This window comes from Heliconius melpomene, chromosome 18 (assembly GCF_056956725.1).
Source record: "Heliconius melpomene rosina isolate 202511_hmr_F chromosome 18, ASM5695672v1, whole genome shotgun sequence".
NCBI lineage: Eukaryota > Metazoa > Arthropoda > Insecta > Lepidoptera > Nymphalidae > Heliconius > Heliconius melpomene.
The window spans coordinates 11181486-11201691 of record NC_140406.1 but is presented as its reverse complement, the minus strand read 5'-3'; the positions used below and the strand labels follow the sequence as shown (position 1 = coordinate 11201691).

Here is a 20206-nt window from a genome sequence, read left to right as displayed (position 1 = left end):
TGTTTTATTTGATAAAATTATATTTTTATATCCCTTACAAAATATAATAAAATGTGGTTCAATTAAAACTAGTCTATATAACTAAGCGTGTTACTATTAGTGGCGACGGTTGTGGATTCGGCTCCCACTACCCCCTAGTGAGTTCCGCCACTCAACACGTAATGCCAGTGAAAGTGGAAAGAACTCGGCGGAAAGTGGGAAACGGAGTGTTTAAACAATACTTCCCTCTGCCTACTCTCCTTTGTGCGAGATACAGCGTGAAGGTGATTTTTGATTTAATTTTTACTTAATAATTATTTAAAGTTGATATTTATTATATATATTCATATACAATCATAGTTATTATTGATTATTAAATTAATTAGGAATAATGAAATAAAATATCACGATTAGAATATAACATATGTATATTTATTAGTTTTTTAGTCTATAATATCACAGATAACAAAAATTGCGCTTTGAGCGAGTAAATTTCAATGGAATATCTTAAAATTAATTAAAATTACATTAAAAATATATAAATAAAAATTATGCTATACTTATTTTACCACTTTTAAATTTATCTTCGATCTCTTGGAGACTTTTACCTTTAGTTTCTGGCAATATAAAGTAAAGGATACCGGTACCGATCAGTGCTATAATACCGTAGAGAAGGAAAGTGAACACCTCTCCCAAATTCGTCATCATTCCTGGAGCAGTTTTGACAACAATGAAGAAGGAAACAAACGTTGTTGCAGAACTAATACCTGATCCAAGACCTCGGACCTTCAATGGGAATACTTCACCACACATCATCCACGGTAAAGGAACAAGTCCTATGGAAATGGCACAAATGTAAGCCATCAAACATGACAGTGGAATCCAAGTCAGGTTAGTTGGTTTTCCATCAGCCCAGTACAAGAACATAGATAATCCAACCATCGACAGAGCAGTGAAAATTCCACTTATCATACATAATGGTCTACGCCCATACTTCTTACAGGTGATACAAGCCACAACTGACATTACAGTTCTTAAAGAATCAATAACTAACATAGCCATGTAATGATCTATACCCTTTCCAACCGCCTTCTCTATAATCTCTATAGAGTAAAATGCAACAGCATTCACACCAGAAAACTGACATGTCACAAAAAATACAATCATAATAAATAATGGCTTCATGAGTTCTGGTGATTTTAAGCTGTTAATCTTTTCTCGAAAAGTGGGTACAGGTTCTAAATCAGCAGCTTTTCTTTTGTCTATAATTCCTTTTAATTCAGTTCTTGCTTCATCACCGTAGCCTCTTAACCAGTTGAAAGCTTTGACACCGTCTTCAATTTGACCTTTAGATATTAACCAAGTTGGACTCTCAGGGATCATACTCAATAATATCACAGATAAAATTGGGAATATACAACAAACTATTGCCGTCCACTGCCAGTGAACGTAGGTACCAATGAGATGCGATACGAATATACCGAAAGCGATGGCTAAGGATATGCCTGCGAGGAAAATGCCTCTCAACTGTGGGCTTGATGTTTCACTGATGAAAACTGGTCCAAGAGGTCCGATGAGACCAACACAAAGTCCTGTGAAGAATCTCCCGAGGAGTATAAGGGCGAGGTTGTTAGCTGCAGCTATGAGGATCCAGCCGAGCAGAAAAGGTGCACAGACCATGTAATGAGCATTTCTTCTGCCAAATTTCTCCATCAGCCATCCTCCGATGAGACAGCCAGGCGCCATGGGTAGAGCTGCCATTGCCGCTGTAACAAGAATAATATTATGATTTAATTTAATTTATTTGAGGCCTTCGTGGTTGTGTGTTGCCACAGTGTCTGACTGTGAACGCGATGGTTGTTGGTTCAATTCCGCTTCTGGGGACTTAGTTATCTTAATTTCTACTGGAAACAAGATGAAACGCAGTATTGAATCCTACATAATTTTAAAATAACATTATTTTTAAAGTCAGATTCAATGTTAAGAAAACCATTTTTTTAATATAATACATAATAAATATTATTTTAATGATAATTTGTACATTTATTAGAAGGCTTAATACTCATATGAGTTACGATGATTGGTTATAATAATGTATTACAAACAGTAGTTATTTACGGAGGCCTCTACGGCCGTGGACTTGAATATCAATCTATTGAGATTGCAAAAGATAATATTTAAATAAATTATTTACTTTAGGTACATAAATGGACATGTGAAATAAAGTCTAGATCAAAAATTGTCGTTCAATTTCAGATAAATTACTCGTCGCCCGTTGCTTTGTTTAAGCATTTCCCGTTCCCGAAGAAATTTCGCAAAATCTTCTCTTATTATTCCCTAGGTACATGTTAATATACTAATTGTTTTCGTCTGTGCGTTGTCTGTCACTCACTCAAGTCTGTCGTTGTCCATACATTGAAAGCGCAAATTAATCTATATATATAAAAGGACTTGTCCTCACTGACTGAGGTAAGACGCGCGCACAGCCGTAACCGCTGATGGTAGAGACGTGAAATTTGGACAAAAGTTTACTTTCGTAATCTGGACATCCACTAAGAAGGGATTTTGAAAAATTTTAATCCTAAAGGAGTGAAATAGGGATTCAAAGTTTGTATGAAAAAAAAATTTAATCGGCACCGATTTTTATAAAATTTGTAATTTAGATTTTTAAAAATATTTAATTGAACACGTATTTCATCGTTTTCTAGAATTCTCCCCCTAAGGGTACAAATAAGGGGTTGAAAGTTTGTATAGGTTTTTTTTTAAATCGTCACCGATTTTTATAAAATTTGAAATTTAGACTCTTAAAAATATTTCATTGAACACATGTTTCATGGGTCACATATTTCATGGGTCAATTCACCCTTAAATACGCTAGCGAAGCTGCGCGCGTCCGCTAGTTTACTAATATTAGTACTGCGTACGCTAGCAGCTTATGACGTCCCTCTATGTAATAAATAATATTATTACATACATGCGTTGTATTGTACAAACAATTTATTATTACGTATAAAACACTTATATTTATTTGTTTTGTTTGTTTATCGATATAGTACAACGCACAAGGTTTTGCTGTACACCCTAAATTATCTACCAAATTTCAACTTACGTCGCCATCGACAACGCACAGACGATATTACTATAGTCTGTCAGTCATTGTAACTACAGTAGTTAAATATTCTTTTAAAACTGTAGGAAATGAATAATAATTACAATGTACAAAGCAAATGTTGGCATCAATCGTTACTTGTAGTTCTATTTATAATTGAAACGCGGAATCCAAATTGCTTCAATAGTTTTATGATATTTCAATGTTACGGTCGAATTGAAATAATTGTTACAACTACCGGTATTACACTAATTTTATCATTATCATCATCATCATCATCATCATCATGTCTTCATCCACTGCTGGATATAGGCCTCTCCAATGGCACGCCACTGAGCTCGATCCATCTCTTTATATATTTCGAATTTTATATATTTCTATAATTATTAATATTTTTTTGTTTCCTAAACGTCGTAGGTACGTACTGTAAACAGTTCTACATTTTCGCTCCTTGTTGGGAGTTATTACGTGTGAATGTGAATTGACGCAAAATATCTCTAAATATGATGTGGTGATTGTTTTCGTTGTTATTATTAAAAATATATTTTAAATTTGTCACTGTACAAATTTTAAATAAAAAGCTCAATCTCTCGACTCTCAGTCTTAATCAAAGAATATTCTTGCTTATAGGTATTAGGTATTCTTTGAAAAAACAACAATGTGTGGAACTAAGATTATTAAAATTTCATGCAGATTGGCATTATTGGCTTTTCGGATTATATTATTGCAAAAACAATAAAATTGTAACGTCTATATTGAAAAAATCAACGGCTGAGTTTATTCTGAGCAGAACTGCCTTCTGAAATTTATGTTTATTAGGTTCGTCGTCAAAAGTGGTTTGCGAAAAAATATTTTGAATTTGAACATATTTATCTTTTGATGATAAATATCTTCAAATTCAAAATATAACGTGATGTTATTATTATCTTTGACTAGGTGCAAGGCTGTGCTAAAATAAAAAAAAACTACGCACCAATCTACTCTAAGCATTTTTATTCTACGCGGAATCCGACTTACGTCCTTATCAATCAAACAAACAGAGAATAAATAAAAGATTTTGACATGTTACATACATAATATATTATGTACGAGCTACCTACCACAAGTTTATTGTTCCTCGAACTTTGACATTTCGATATAACCGGTACTTACTTGTAGCGCAACCGTTTGCAACACCTTTCTTACAATTACTACAGACAGATGCTTAACCTATTGCAACAGTTGCAGGTTCAATTCTTTTTTGACAAAAAATAAATGCTTTAAGGTTTTTTTGTTTAAAATTTTATAGTTTGTTTTAAGTCTATCATAGCGAAGTGGAGTAGCGTATGACTATAATTGTGATGGTTGTTAGTACTATTCTCTTTTCCGGGAATAAGCTATTTCCATTTCCTCGCTCTGGTAGTTGGACGAAACACAGTTTTCCTATGCAAGTACCTTAAACACTAGGTTCCCTTGCATATTTATTATGTTTTAAATATTAAGAAGTCATATTTTCATATAAAACTCTACATGAGATTAGTTTTAAAGTAGGAGAAGGTGAATAAGGTCAGTTTTTTTTAAAATTTTGATATCAGCTTTAAGATAAAACTTGAAAAATAAACCAGTTTGAAGAACAAAGGAAATTTGAATTTTTGTTGAGTTCTTGTTATTTAGGTTTGGGGTCATTCACATACATATATATTTACATATTTTATATATTAAAAGGAGAAACAACTAATTTTAGTATTTTCAGTTTCACACATAATTGACTAATTCAGAGAATCTAATGTTAAGATATAACCTGGCTCCTTCATGCCACTTCTCCCTTACATAAATGTGAGTAATGTTGAGTGGCCGAACTTCGTCGGGCTGCATCTTTTTAGCAAATTCCTTCGAGTGGGGATCGAGCCCAAAGCCTTCGCGAGTACAGTCAGAGGCTGTGCCATTTTTTTTTTTTCAAAAGCCTTTAAATTATATTTATGTTTTACGAGCACATTTCTTTGCATAATCTGTATTATTAATTAAACTATATACTTGCCATTGATTAATGCGATATTAAACTGTCTTAAAAGCGACGCATAAAATTAGGTAACAGCTCTAAACTGAAGGGTCAGGGACAATCGAGGCGATAATTACGAATAATCCGTTCTTGTAGAATTGTACATAGTGTAATGTTTTTATAGATTAATATTGATAACATTCGACTTTCTTTGATATATGATTAAAAAATGAGTCTTTTCAAGGAGATTTTTTATTGGCATAAGTCATATATTTTTACAATAATAAAAAGTTAAGTACAAAAAACGAGGTATAAAAGTCAGATTCAACTTATTGGTTTACGTTTATTGCATTTTGGGAGAAAGCTAAAGCCATATTTTAGTCAAATTATTATTTGGTTAAAATATTTAACCCCAATAATCAAGGGAAAATCGGGAAAAGTATTATTAGTGATAGGAAATAGCTCCAATATCGTTTGTATTGATTATAAAGAAGCTTTTTAAAATTAATTAAATTATTATTTTAGCCGTGAAAAATCGGCAATGGTGTCTCATTTTAATAATTAAGTCACTGTAACGGTTATTGTCTGAAATAATCAATCAAAGCACGTACTCGTGTACAATCAAGACATGATGACATTCCTATATTGATATCGTCTTTTATCCAATAAAATCTTTTCAAGGCCGATGGTTGCAGAAAAACAAAACAATTGGAAAAAAAAATCAATAAAAAAATATAAACAATATCAATTGATTATTTAGTATATGTAAGCGCGACGGTTTTAGGTTTGATTCTCATTCTGTTAAATGAATTATATTAATTTCTTTGGATGCTGCGTTAGGAACGGAGTGTACGGGATACAGCGTGGAGCTAAAAACAAGATATATTTACCTATCCAAGAAGCAGTGCTCTCATCACATGGTATCGTATCAGAAGATTTCAGTTGAGGCAACAAGATGGCAGAATATCCTGAAGTTAGTCCAGCTGAGAAGGTCATCAGTATCGCAGCTGACGAGGCCAGGGTCTGGAATTCCAAGGTAAAAAATATGAGGGTACTTACACCCATTGTTGTAATTGCGAAAGAATTTTAATGATTCATACATATGTGTATGCAAATTTAATATCTTTAAGCATGACTATTAAAGAATTGAATGTCACTTTTACGCATGACCTACATTTCAAGTGTAGGTGGAGATAACGTAAGGATATATTCAAAGATATCATATTTTGTATTATTTTGCAGGATCTTAATGCTTTTCACGTGACCTTTCTCCTCTTTTATCGATACTGTTTCCTTGAAGGTCATCATCATCATCATCATCATCACAATCAGAACTATAAGTTACATAAATTATACATTTAAATTTAAATGATTTTGATTCGAACCTAACCAATGCTAAAATAAGGTATAAAAATAATATCTTAAAATGTCTTCACACTGAACTAAACGCCGCGTGTTGTCTTCCCAGATCGTTCGAAGAAATGATGATAGTTCAGAATTATATTTCGTACAAATAATGTTTTGTTGATTTATTAGCTTTATTGTACTGTACAGTTATGCTTTAAATCATACGCTGTCATAAATGTCTTGGAATGTAGTCTCGTTGACATCTGACTACTAAATCGGCTTTTGTCCTTTTTATTTTTTTGTATTTTATCTTATGTTAAATGACAGAATTAAAATAATTTACTGCATATATGTATATTTAAATAAACTATAATAATTTTATTATTACTACATTTTAAAGATAAAAAATCAAGGAAAGATTCTTTAGCTTGAAAAAACAAAATATTTAGCTTTTTTAATATCACTCATATTGAAGATTTATATAAAACAGGATTCGAAGTTACGCCAACTGCCCCAAAATCGACCGATTCGATCGATCGACTTATATCGATCAGAATAAAAATATAGATTTGACTAGATTCTATAGTTACAAGCATAAAAATATTGTAAACAACAAGCGTACAAATAAAATTTAATTAATTTTTATCATTGTAACATGTATTGATAACAATTATGAATATCGGCAGATACTCTATGTCAATAGACAACATAAAAATATTTATTTTGCGGAAAAAAGAAACAGAGCCAAGCGATTTTGTTTCTTTTTTTATATATTATCGATGTCATGTCATTGGAAATTAATTTTATTTCTTTGTTAAATAATACATAATTAATGCAAGAAGAAATATATCTGACCGAGAGATATTTTTGAGTAGCATTATGCAAATACCGTTTCTGCAAAAAAAAAATCGAAAAGTTGCATTTTTATCCTGAACTTTTCGATTTTAGTGTTCCACTATATAAAATTTTAAAAATAATATTATTTTCATATATATTAGTCAGAAATTTTCATATAGACGGTAGATTAAGTCTTTATAAAACATAGTTGCTATGCGAATCATAGTCGGTCCTTTGAGACACACTGGGGCCTTGATCTTTAAATGCGAGAACCTGACAAGATTCTCTATTAAATTCTGAGATCTCTATTAGTTGCAAATCAATTTATATTACTTGCAATTAAAGTTAAAAACTTATAACTTAAACTTTGTAACTTATTTTTCTTAAGAAAGTAAGACAAATAACTAACATCGATAGTGCCAGATTCGTTTTTTTTAGGTATATTCAAAGCATTCTATCTTATGAAACGCTCATTGCTAATGTGTGAAAAAAATACAAAATTTTAAATAAAAATTTAAAAATACCTGCTTCCAAACAGGCGAAAATCTAGCAACAGTTTTGGATTCCGTCATCAAACTCTCCTCATTGTACTCTTTCATACTGATCCCTGAGTTAGAATTCTTTATAGTTTGTATTATATACGACTCGCGTTTCTCATTCTCGCGCTGTCTTATTGCGTGGTCTGAATATTTCTTTGCTAGTTCTTTATTTATGGTGTTCATTTGTTTCTGCATATTGTCCTCGTCTGGTTCAGGTTCAGGTTGAGGCTGGGCTTCTTCTTCTTCTTCGTTTGCTGCTACGTTCTCTTCTGTTTCGTTCTTGTCTTCTCCCATGATTCCCTGTAACAGATTTAAATTTACGTTAGAAAATATTGTGTTGATTACTTATAATGCCTGATGTGAGCACGATATTTATTTTTTTCGAATTTTAGAGGCACTGCGTGTGGACTGGCGCAACTTAACGCCGCGCATTGTTTCATTATTAGAAGAACTACGAGGAAATCAAAATATAAAATATTTCAATCTGTCGCCCTTACAGTCGCAAACTTCGTATATTATTTACGAAGTAATAAGTGTTCCTTTAGACATAATAATACTTATAGAATTTAACATTCAATATTGTCAATGAAAACAAGTTGAATTGTTTTTGTTTCTTTTACAACTTGGACTTTTCGAACGATTTGTATATGAAATGAAATTCGTAGATTATACACGATAAAATTTGTCGAGTGATTTAATTTTTATGCAAAATCAGCTGTTATCGCAAAAAAGAAAGAAATTATGTAAAATAAAAAAATAAAGAAGCATTTTAAACACTCATAGTAATAATATTTAAGTATGAGAAACCGGTTGACTTGGCCAATTGGATTTCAAGACAAACTATCACAATTATAATACAGCATTATATTATCTTACACAAGGATTAGTTATTAGATATTTAAGAAACTAAAAGTAAAAATTTTTTTCTGAATCAATTTTTCTTTCTTAATCTAAGAATTATTGGGGAGTCATTTACTTTTTATAATGATAATGACTGGGTGACTGATAGACACCACACACGTAGATGAAACTACTGGACTTAGGCTGCTGGAATTTGTCAAGTAGATTGGGGATATCTCGATTTTCATTCTTGCAGGAACTTCGAGGATTGCCTCGAAAATTGAATGGATTTTTTAATTAAATTGAATTGAATGGATTTTTTAATTTCCTTAGTTGAGACTAGTGGTCTAAAATTTTGTAATATCGAACCTTATTTTAAACTATTAACATTTGATAATCCTATCAAAATAATTTCATTTCCTTTACAAATTATGTCAAGTTATAATTTTTAATAATTTATACAAGTATCACTTGAGAACAACAGCATACGAGTGTTTACTAAGCAGTTCACCTTCATAATACTTGCTGTTACAGAACTTTCACTCAAAATTTCCGCAATAAGCGAATAAGTGATATTGTAAACCAAGTTCATGGATTTATTATAAGACATAATTTTTTTTAAGATCTATGACGTCACCTCACGCTTCTAATGGGTTCGGTTCCCAGTTAAGAGAAATATTTCTAATGAAAAAAATGTTACACATTTGTTAAACAATAAGAAATTATAGTTCCATTCCCATCCCCGGGGGATGGAATTATTTTCATTCCCACGCTCTGGTGACAAGACAAAACGCGACGTTGAGTTCCACCACTTAACACGCAATGTCTCCGAGACATTTGGCGCAATTGAGCGGTGCTTAGGGAACGGAATATCTCTGTTATAGTTACCCTGCTATATGCGGATACAGCGTGAAGCTGAGAAAGAAAGAAATAGAAAAGAGAGTAATTTATCACTAGACTTTTCTTTTTCAGAAAATATAGGAATAATATGGTTTTTCTTCCGCTACTAAATTCTTATTACAATATTTGCGCTTTTTCATTTAATATTATTGTACAACCCGTTTTTTACAACCGTCAAAGATTTGCTTCGGTTCCGTATCAATGATTTCATAGAATAGTCTTAATTAGTTTTTAAACTTAGATCTTATATAAAACTAGCAACCTAATCTTTGCTTGCTTGAAGTGTTCATAATTATTTATTTACTAATGTGATTCAAAAATTACTTTCATCTTAATAATGTTATCAATTAAAGTCATGTCATTTATATGCGTAGGTACATTGAAAAGTAAAGTTTCAACCAAATCAATAAAACAATTATTTTATAGCAATTTTCTCGAACCAAATATATGTAACTAAAATAAAAGAAACACTAAATGTTAAGGAAATTTTTCTAAAATAGAATAGTAGAAACTCATCGGAACCAGAAAACTTATAACTTTAAAACTATATTTGTTTTCTAGATTAACATTTATCTACTTTACTCCAGTTATATAATTACATCGAGTACTGCTTTACTCATTTATCATTAACTTTTTATTACCTATTATGGTACTAAATTACATAGTTTAATTGCACTTATTGTCAGTAGAATATTTTATTACATGAACATACCTTCCTTTGTTGATTTCAAAATCAAATAAAAAGACAACTGTACCCCGCACACAGTAAGGTGAGAGAGAGAACCTAGTGTTAAGACACTCCGTTTCCCACTTTCCGTCGAATTCTTTAGGCATTGCGTGTTTAATGACGGGTTTATTGTTATTATATAATAAATATATAATAACAATAAACCCACTATACTATTAGCATAATTATAATATTTTAATAGTGAGAATTATTCACGCCGCCAGTTGGTAAATGTCTGTCTGGTTCGTGTCTATTATGATTTTCTATTAGTTTAATATTCAAGCAGCAAGTATAAAATCTTGATCTCGTGGCGCTACGCTATAACGTGTGATTGTAAAAACGACGGTTGTGGGGTCAATTCCCTGTCGCAGAAAGAAACGCAACGGTTGAAAATTAACAATTAATTATTTAATTTTCCACTTAAATAAAAACAATAAAAGCACATAGTCCTCTAGTTAGCTAGTTAAAAAAAACAATAACTATACTTATAAATTAACTTTGACCTTGATCTTTTTATTTTATTTTTTTAGGGTCACGCTATATCTCGCATATAGCAGGGTAGGCAGAGGGAATCTAGTGTTAAAATACTCCGTTCCCCCGAATTTTCGAGGCATTGCGTGTTGAATGGCAGCAACGCTTTTGCCTTGGTACTTTTTTTACATCGTAGAAATGAAAATATTAATAAATAACAATTAATTCCCCGAGTGAGAATCGAACCCATAACCGCGTTAGTCACATGCTTGTGCCCTTCCGCCACGACGACCTCCCCTGTATAATATAATAGGTCATAATATAAGTAGGTCACGCCACCCTCATACTAAGTATTGATACTAACATAATTAGATATATTCAATAATTATTATCTCGTGCCTATAACAGTTTCAAGGAGACCGCTAAGTAGTTCAATCGTGGATTGCGATTAGATCTTAAACGTTTTAACGAGATATCCTTATATCTAGAAGTTCTTACATTAAAAGAAGTTAAATTAGTATTACTCAATCAACCCTACTATATGCGGGATACAGCGTGACGCTAAAAAAATAAATAAAATAAAATATTTTTTACCACAAAACAAACTAAACACCAATCGCCACACCCTCTGTTACACACGTAAATACATACATAGCAACACCGTCATTTTAGTCATCAATGAATATGTCCCCGGGACTCGCCACTTGGCACGCGCACCCGCTACGTCATATTGACGCTAATAACATTTAATTAACATTTCAGATGTCACGCAATAAATGTTTGTTTGCTATAACCCAGCTGTTGGCGGAGTGAAGGTGAATGTTGCAAATGGAATATTTTAGAAAATTTATTTTGAGTTAAATTGCAAAATTTTATGTTTAAATTGCTTTATAATGGTCATGTTTTATTTAGGTTGGCTGTATTTGACCTTACCTTCCCGCTTTCCAGCTTGATCCCGCTTTTAGCGGGATGCAGAGTAAAGCTGTTATGTTATTTGGATTTTTGGTTGCAATAGTGATAAATTTTAATTAAATCAAAAGAAAATAGTGACATGTCACTCTATACTTTGTCTAAATGACATGCGAATTGATAACCGTCACGTGTACTGAAATATTTACATTCTATTGCGTCAAGATGACGTAAGTATTTATATCAACTTGAACTACTTCTAACTTCGAAGTTGTATTAGAAGGATTTCATGATAATAATTCAGGGATAAATCTCTCGATTATAATCATAAAACTAAAGTTTATTACATTATTTTAGCTCGGCTGTTACTTTTGATAAGAACTTACCTATTCACTTGGCTATATCCTATGAAGGATGCATTATACTTATATTTATTTGCAATTAAATACAAAAATGTATGAAATAAACATGATAATAGTAACTTTTTAATAATATAAATAAAAAATAGTTGTAAAGATGGCGCCATGATATATGTTTATATTTATTGTGTGAATTGAGTGATTCAATTTTGATTCTGATAACAAAACTTATTAGTTAACACATGTACATGTACGAGCTTCAAACGCAGCTTCGCCCGTTTAAATTTATTTTTATATTATAAACCCAAATTATGCAAATGTTTCCAATAATCATTATCCATTTGTTATTCTGATATTTAAGCTTTATTACTTTACAGTTTTATCGAAATTTCTTCAGCATTCCATTTTTACAAATTTTATCTATTTTTAGGCTTAGATTTCAACTGGGAACCTAACATACAGTTGTATATAATAATCAATAAGGTTTAGGTGTGTTGCTATCATAAAATCTATTTTATATGTAGGTATATATTATCCAGGAAGTTATTTCATAACAACATTTAAAAATATATTTATAAATCAACAACTCGTGCGTTTCCAATCTCAATATAATTAAGACTAAAATGCTCCTGTCATAGTTACCAGTATAAGATAGAACAAAAAATAAGAATTGAACGTTTTTGTTGATTTAAATTAGCAATATTTGCTTCGGCAACAGGTTCGATGGCCGTCTGAGGTAATTTGTTAGTCATTGAAATTATGTATTTATTATTAATTCTATTAAATATATTCAATAGCAGCTTGTAACTTTTACAGGCATGCAGATAAGATATCGGAATGAGGAATTCCCATTTTTACTTTACTTTACTTTTACTTAATTCCCGAGGAATCGTCCTGTTTCATAATATTTTGATACATTGCATAATGAGTAGGAACTTAACGCCGTACGCTGTAGTAGAGCGAGATATGAAAATAAATAATTTGCAAATAATGATTTCCGGAATGAAATGGAAAGGGAAATATTCTATGCTTCTCTCTATGCGAAACTGCTCATAGATTTTAAGTTGGCAGGAAGCTTTTGTATATTTTTCTAATACTTGTATGTAGATTCTTGTATGTATGAATGTGTAATGATCGTGTTTGTAAATGAATGACTATTATGTAATTGTACATGAATTATTCTATTACAATGTTAAACCGTAATTAAAACATAAATTGTTTGAATTATATTCATTGTTGTTATATGACGGCTGTGAGTTAAATAGGATTATTTGAGAGAACTTTTACACATTCTGAATTCGGCCGAAAGTGGGGAAGACGGAACGGGTTGTCTTAACACTAAAGTACTAGGTTCCCTCTGCCTATCCCGCTACATACGGGATAAAAGGCGGAATTCGGCGAAAAAAGAAAAATCTTGATTCAAAAAACTTTCTAAATTTAAGGTTGACCGCAAATCAGGGTAGTCAGAGGGAAGAAATAAAAATAAATATTATAACTATTCCATGAATAGATGCTATCAAATTGTGCAAGGCGACCTTTTAAAAACCTTTTCTACAATTTTCCTAGTATGTAAATATCTTTTTACTTCAATATCGACAAAGCTTCCATTGCAATTGTTAACACAACAAACAAACCCTTTGTTCAGTTTGCGGAAGCGCTCGTGCTCGTATAAAATGACGCACTACCTTGACATTACGTGTTGATTTGCAAATAAAATAAATGTAGGTTGGCGAGAAAAATCGTTCATCTGTTAATAATTAGGTTTAACCTACATTTGAGAATAAATAAGTATATTTCTTTTCATACAGGTTGCCGGGTGGATATCGGATTCCATATCGAGTAGGTACCTACTTATATGTATATAAAATGTTATATTTTTGATGTATTTTTTAAGTATAGACATTATTTATTGACTAACACTATTATTATTAATGATTCAATATTGACCTAGAATTTCATTCTGTGTAAATACAGAACTTGGCACCTATATACATATATACATATATCTCGATGCTTTTGTGGGTAAAATCGAAAACGACACGAACCTGGCTCAGTTCAGTTTCAGTTTTATATTAGTTGATATTTATTTTACCATCAAAAAAATGAATAAAAATAAAATAAAAGTTTGTGTGGTTGAACGCGCTAATCTCAGGAACTACTGGTTGGAACTTGAAATTACAACATTCCTTTTGAATTGTATAGTCCACTTATAGAGGAATGATATTAGCTATAGGTATTACATAATGTTGACAGTTTCGAAGTAACCGAATATACTTGCGGTCAGAGTTACCTATGAGGTGACATATGACATATGTCATACATAATTATTAGTTATTTCCAATTGCCTACGAAGAAGCCGCAGTTAAACTCTAGCTTCGCTCTGCAAACCCTGTTATACACCCTGTATTACAGAGTGAATCTAAAAAGAAATATTTATTTCTTTACTATAGAAAACATTCCGATCAATAAATTCTAGTCTAGAATCATTTGAGTTGACATTACTGAGGTTAATAAACCTTGTTGCTATCTGTACAAGCATTTTTATTATAAAATGCTATTTTAGTCTTACATACTTTCACGTTCATCTCAGTCTCGTGACTCAGTGGCTTTATCACTACTAAACTATTAGCGGGTTCGATTCTCAAAGGGTAATTATGCAAAGTGAATATTATATTATAGTGGAATTCTTAAGTAAAAAAGAAAGTAAGTATAACCCATTACGAACGAATAAAAGTGAAAATTACCTACAAAAAATTCGAATGTTACATCTTTATATATACTTATGTATTTGTAACTTTCACTATAGTGCCCTCTTGGTGATAAAGTTGAAGTAACGGTTAATGTTTAACCATTACCACGACCGAAAATCGAATTTATTGAGAAGACATTGCATATAGTGGCAGTTTGCATACAGAAAGTGGGGAACGGAGTGTCTCAACACTAGGTTCCCTCTGCCTACCCTGCTGTGTGCGGGATACAGCGTGAAGCTGATAACTACATTGCATAAAGCCGAAACATTTTTCTAAACTAAAGTTTCACATGATAAGATAAATTACTTAAAAGAAACTCCACAGCAATCTTGCTAGACCAGTTTTACTTTTATTTTTGTTCCGCGCCACGGTTAAAAATAACTCGTCAATATTATAAGTTAAGTTTAACTTAACTGGTAAATCAACTTTGACGTATAGGTACCATATATGGTGGGAAGTGTGAAATTATCGTATATTATAGTTCAGTGACAGTCGATTCAGTTCCCGGTTCGTTACTACAACTACAAAATTAAAAAATAAAATGGACATTGTATTGACTACGAGTAGATAAAAATTTTTTTTTCGAGAGTTTCGCAACTCGAAATAATAAATTTCGATAATTGGGCGGTGTGTGGAGAACGGAGTGTTTTAACACTAGGTTGTGTGTGTAATGTACAAAATTTTAATATAAATAACCACACCGAAGAAATTTACATGATGAACACAAAAAATCTCTAAATGGGATTTAAATCCTCAACTGTAACTATTCATCAAATAACTTTCAAGTGCGCTATAAATTATAATAACGCTTATTTCGTATTAAGTTCTTATATTGCGAGCTAGATTTAGTTTTTAAATTTTAGAGAATTTAATGTAAACATTTTTTTACAAAGGGAACTAAGGTATAAAGCACCGCCCAATTTTAGATGCATCATGAGCATTGAAACCCAACGCCGAACTTGTCTTGTTACCGGAGCGGGTAATTGAAAATAATTCATTCCCCACAATAGGAATTGAAGAACAATTAACAATAAATCAATCAAACGAAGAACATTGAAGCGCCAACCATCACATTTATCGTCAGACGTTGGGCCGCTGCGCCATGACGGCCTCACAAAAAAATTGATATTTAAACCGAGAGTCAATCAATTTTTTATATAGAATTTCAACTTCTTTTAAAATGGTAAGTGCGAATGACAGCTTAAAATATTATAAAATGATTCTTAATACTGATAACTAAATAGGTACGTAAAAGTAGACTTGCATTAATCAAGACGAAACTAGGTTAAGATTAAAACGACGCGACAACACGCAATACAAATAACATATATCATCTTAAAGCGTTATTTCTTTTAATGAATTTTATTTTTTTCTCGCTGTATCCCGCATATATGTAGCTGGGAAGGGATTTTGTAAAGACACTTGTTCCCCATTTTACGTGCAATTTTCCGGGAGATTGTATGTCGGATGTTTAACCACTCAATGCCAGGCTTTGACTTTTTACATTCCACTGTATGGGAATCGAACCCGTAATCATCGCGTTTACAGTTACTGTGCCGCTGCGCCAAGATAACCTAAATATATTCAATAATATTATTAATATTATAATCTATATTTATAATAAAATCGGAATATATCGGTGTCTGTACATGGAAGATATATGTAGGTATAGGAAAATTGTTATTGCGTTTGTTCACGCTATCAATCCCAATTTCGGAAACGCCTTAACCTATTTAAATGTAGTTTTCAGTATTGTACTTTGGCTACCTTGAAAGATTCAGATTAAATATTTAGACGTAGATTTAAAGCTGTGCCAATTTTTTTTCAATTTTGCTAAATTTCACAAAAGTGTAACAATAAAAGCTGTGACGATTGAACAAAAATATTGACAGGCTTTAATTATTATTATATAGCTGTCTCTGTAAAACAGAAATTATAATATAAACTAGCAACCTGATCACGGTTTGGCCCGCTTGCACTATACATTTATTTATTTACTAATAAACTATAAATAATAAAAATGGTCCATGTCGGATATGAATGTTTCCGTATATATTCTAACTTTAGGTAGTATCCCGCATATAACAGGGTAGGCAGAGAAAACCTGGGAACCTAGTGTTAAGTCAGTACGTTCCCACTTTTCGTCAAATTCTCGAGGCATTGCATGTTAAGCGGCGGTCCCACCAACGCCGAGCTTTACCTCATTACCAGAGCGAGAAAATGAATATATAAAATATGGCTACACAAAAATAATAGCTTTAATCTATTATATTGTTGAAGAAAAGGTAATGTTTAAACATGCAATCGAACGATGTTTTTTATTTGAATAGATTTTAGATTATTAAAAAACTTTAGGTTGTTAGTTCAAATACGCTGCGTTTGGGCATACATAAGTGTTTAAATTTAAGGAACAAATTTAAAGATCATATTGTATGACTTCTTAAATAAAAAAAATAAGTATATATGCTATACATCACTATTTATTTAGGTACTCCTAAGCCGGTCTTGTCGAACGGAATGTAGAGAGCAAATATACAGACAATAAATATCTATGTAGATATTTTATGATAGGTTTGACGAAATTTTTTCAAAGTGTTGAGAGATTTTCTTAATTTTCTGATTGTGGAATATTCCTCAGTTATTTATTTCATTTATGTTACAGTAATACCACATTTCGTAGAGGAACTATAAAGAACTTTAAATATGTAGTTATTCTATATTTAAATATAACACCTTCATACCTTTTTCCAGAATCGTTTTAAGACACAAGAAAACTTAGTTTTAAGACATTCCATCCCCCACTTTTCCCTTAAATTCGAGACATTGCATGTTGTATGGTAGTCTAAGTTGTTTTTTCTATCAGAGTGTGTAAATGATAATAATTAATTACTATGAATTGAAATCGACGCCACTAGTGCGTTTACAATCTGACACCCTACCACTGCGACACGATGGTCTCTACACCTAGTTTTATTAGGCAAAAAAGTCAATCATTGCGTCATTGTTTAAAAAAAATTCTATATTTCAATATATAAATATTCTAATGATTTTTGAACCTGTAACTATCGCGTGTACATGTAAAAATATTTAACTATGCCATGATACCGATTTAAATACAAATTTGTAATATAATTAGTATTGTTAGAATACCTACAATGTAGATGAAGTGGGCTATTGTCTGTTTTGACTTTAAAATTAATAATAAAAACTGGTATAAGGAGTTTTTAAAAAACGAATAATTTATTTGATTATTTCGTTTACTTAAAACATTTACTGGATCCATCGTGGTGCAGCTGGTAGAAGCGCTACAATTGTGGGTTCGATTTTGACTATATTCACAGCGCAATGATTTGATAATTAGCCACGTGGGATACGGAGTGTTTTAACACTAGATACCCTTTGCCTTCCTTACTATATGCGGGATACAGCGTGAACATAACAAAATAACTTGAAAGATTTAGATAATAAGAACTTAATATTTCAAAGGGAAATAACGGAATTTAAAGGATCGACGGACGGACGATGTCCACCTCTCTGAGTCAAGACCTTTTATTATATTTATTTATTAATATTATATTATTAAATTTATCATGAAATAAATCAAATATAAAGGCGAACTATATTAATTTATATGAGTTCTTCATTAAATGACATCCATAAAATTATAAGCCATTTAGGTATCCTAAAAAGTTAGTAATAGAAATAAATCATAATTACCCAAAAAATGGTACTAAAGATGATCTTAGTTTATTATAAATACTAGCCATTATAGCGCAGTTATTAGTTTTAATTAAGTCGAGGCCGAACACAATGATTGTGGGTTTGAATCCAAGTTGGGAGTAATATTTAAGTTTATAAAATAGTGCTTTCCTAATGTTTGTATAAGTGTAAATCAAGACGTCTTAGCAAGTCTTAGTTCTAAAGTAAGCAAAAAGTGAATATAAGAGTGACTGTACAGAAAATGAGTGAAACGAATAAAATACAATTTAGCTGACACCCAGATATTTTCACACCCCATTTTATATATATTAAATTAGTATTTCATACACCCAGAAATACTAATTTTATATATATAAAATAATAAATTAATATATATTTTAAAATAATAAGCTTTTCGAATAACGAATTCATACTACGTACAATCTTCGATGGTCGATCGTCTAAGTTCAATGCAATTTGCATTCTGGAAAGCTCCAATATTGCACAGACTTTGTTAGGTTTACGAGACGTAAATCATACTGAACCAAAACTGTGTTGAAAATTGCGAACACTCGTTTTTTTTCATTCATAAAATTGTAATTAACTGATGCAAAACAAAATTTACATCAAAGTTAATTAGGACTAAAACAATTAATTCAGTTTAATATTTAAATTGCATTAAAAATGCATTTTGCGATGCATTTTATTGAAAAGTAGGGCAATTATAGATATAGATAAGCATATTGAAAATAATTATATATAACAACTGTCTCTATTTGATGAAAGCACTCAATCACTTTATTAGATCAGAAGCTCAATCATAATTTACCTCAAAATTAAAATTACACAAAAACACTATTTAACAAAAAATATAAAAAATATATACCTTTTTTTAATAAAAACACAATAAAAATAAACACAGTAACTCTGTTTAAATTTTCAACGCAAGATGCGTACGCGCAGTTTGACGACAAGCAGTTAACTGATACGCGTGTCCGTCGAAACACACAACACTAGTAGTAGTGATGTGCTTATATCGATATATATACGTATCGATTTTTTATCTTACCCATATATAATCGTTTATCATAAACAAGGCTTTGTTTATTATGGGTTTTAGCTTGTCTATTATATTATTTGTATAATGAGTATCCTTAAATAGATATTTTTATGGAAAAAATATTTTTTAGTGTAGCGATGAATGGATGAAATTTGTATGTGGTGGTTCAAATATTTCTTAAAATTATTAAAGAATGTAACAAAAAAGGTAATTTGAAAGCCTTTTTTTAAATAGCGCTATTACATACCATTGTGTGTTACTCTATACATAATATTTCAATTTGTAAGGAGTAATAAAAGGCCAGCATGGCGACACGCTGATATGCCTGAATGAACTTTTGGCGACTGTGAGTTCGATTCCCATTAGGACATTTAAATAACTTGGTTGGAATAAGAACCATTAATTAACTGTGCAGTGAAACGATTTTGATAAACGATATTTTATTTTATCCGTCTCGATGACGTGAGTTCTACTGAATATATTAATTTATTTTATGCAGTCAAGTTTTTGTTTTGTTTTGTATAAACCTCTTGTAAAGTTGTTATTAATCCAAAATGGCTGCTGCTACAAAAATAACCTCATGTGGGTAACAAATTCGATTTTTGTAATATGCAATCATTACAGTTATTTTATAAAGAATATTAATAATCTTTACCCAAATCAATCATTTAACATTTAAGACTGTTTCTGAACGAGTGAATT

General features: G+C 31.2%; 1 protein-coding gene across 3 annotated transcripts in view; it reads right to left on the bottom strand.

The window, feature by feature from the left end:
• Positions 1-389: 389 nt before the first annotated feature.
• LOC146529576 (facilitated trehalose transporter Tret1-2 homolog) overlaps positions 390-20206 on the bottom strand; it is a 38040-nt gene continuing 18223 nt past the window's right edge. The window contains exons 1-4 of one of the 3 annotated variants that reach the window (XM_085201825.1): positions 19331-19472; positions 7775-8089; positions 5957-6089; positions 390-1745 (exon numbers count right to left, since the gene is read on the bottom strand). In XM_085201825.1, the coding sequence (XP_085057951.1) occupies positions 529-1745; positions 5957-6089; positions 7775-8083 (1659 nt within the window). In that variant the 5' untranslated portion in view covers positions 8084-8089; positions 19331-19472 and the 3' untranslated portion in view covers positions 390-528. Of the gene's footprint in view, positions 1746-5956; positions 6090-7774; positions 8090-18885; positions 19020-19330; positions 19473-20206 lie in introns of those variants that run through there. The other 2 variants (XM_085201824.1, XM_085201826.1) reach the window with 2 other exon arrangements.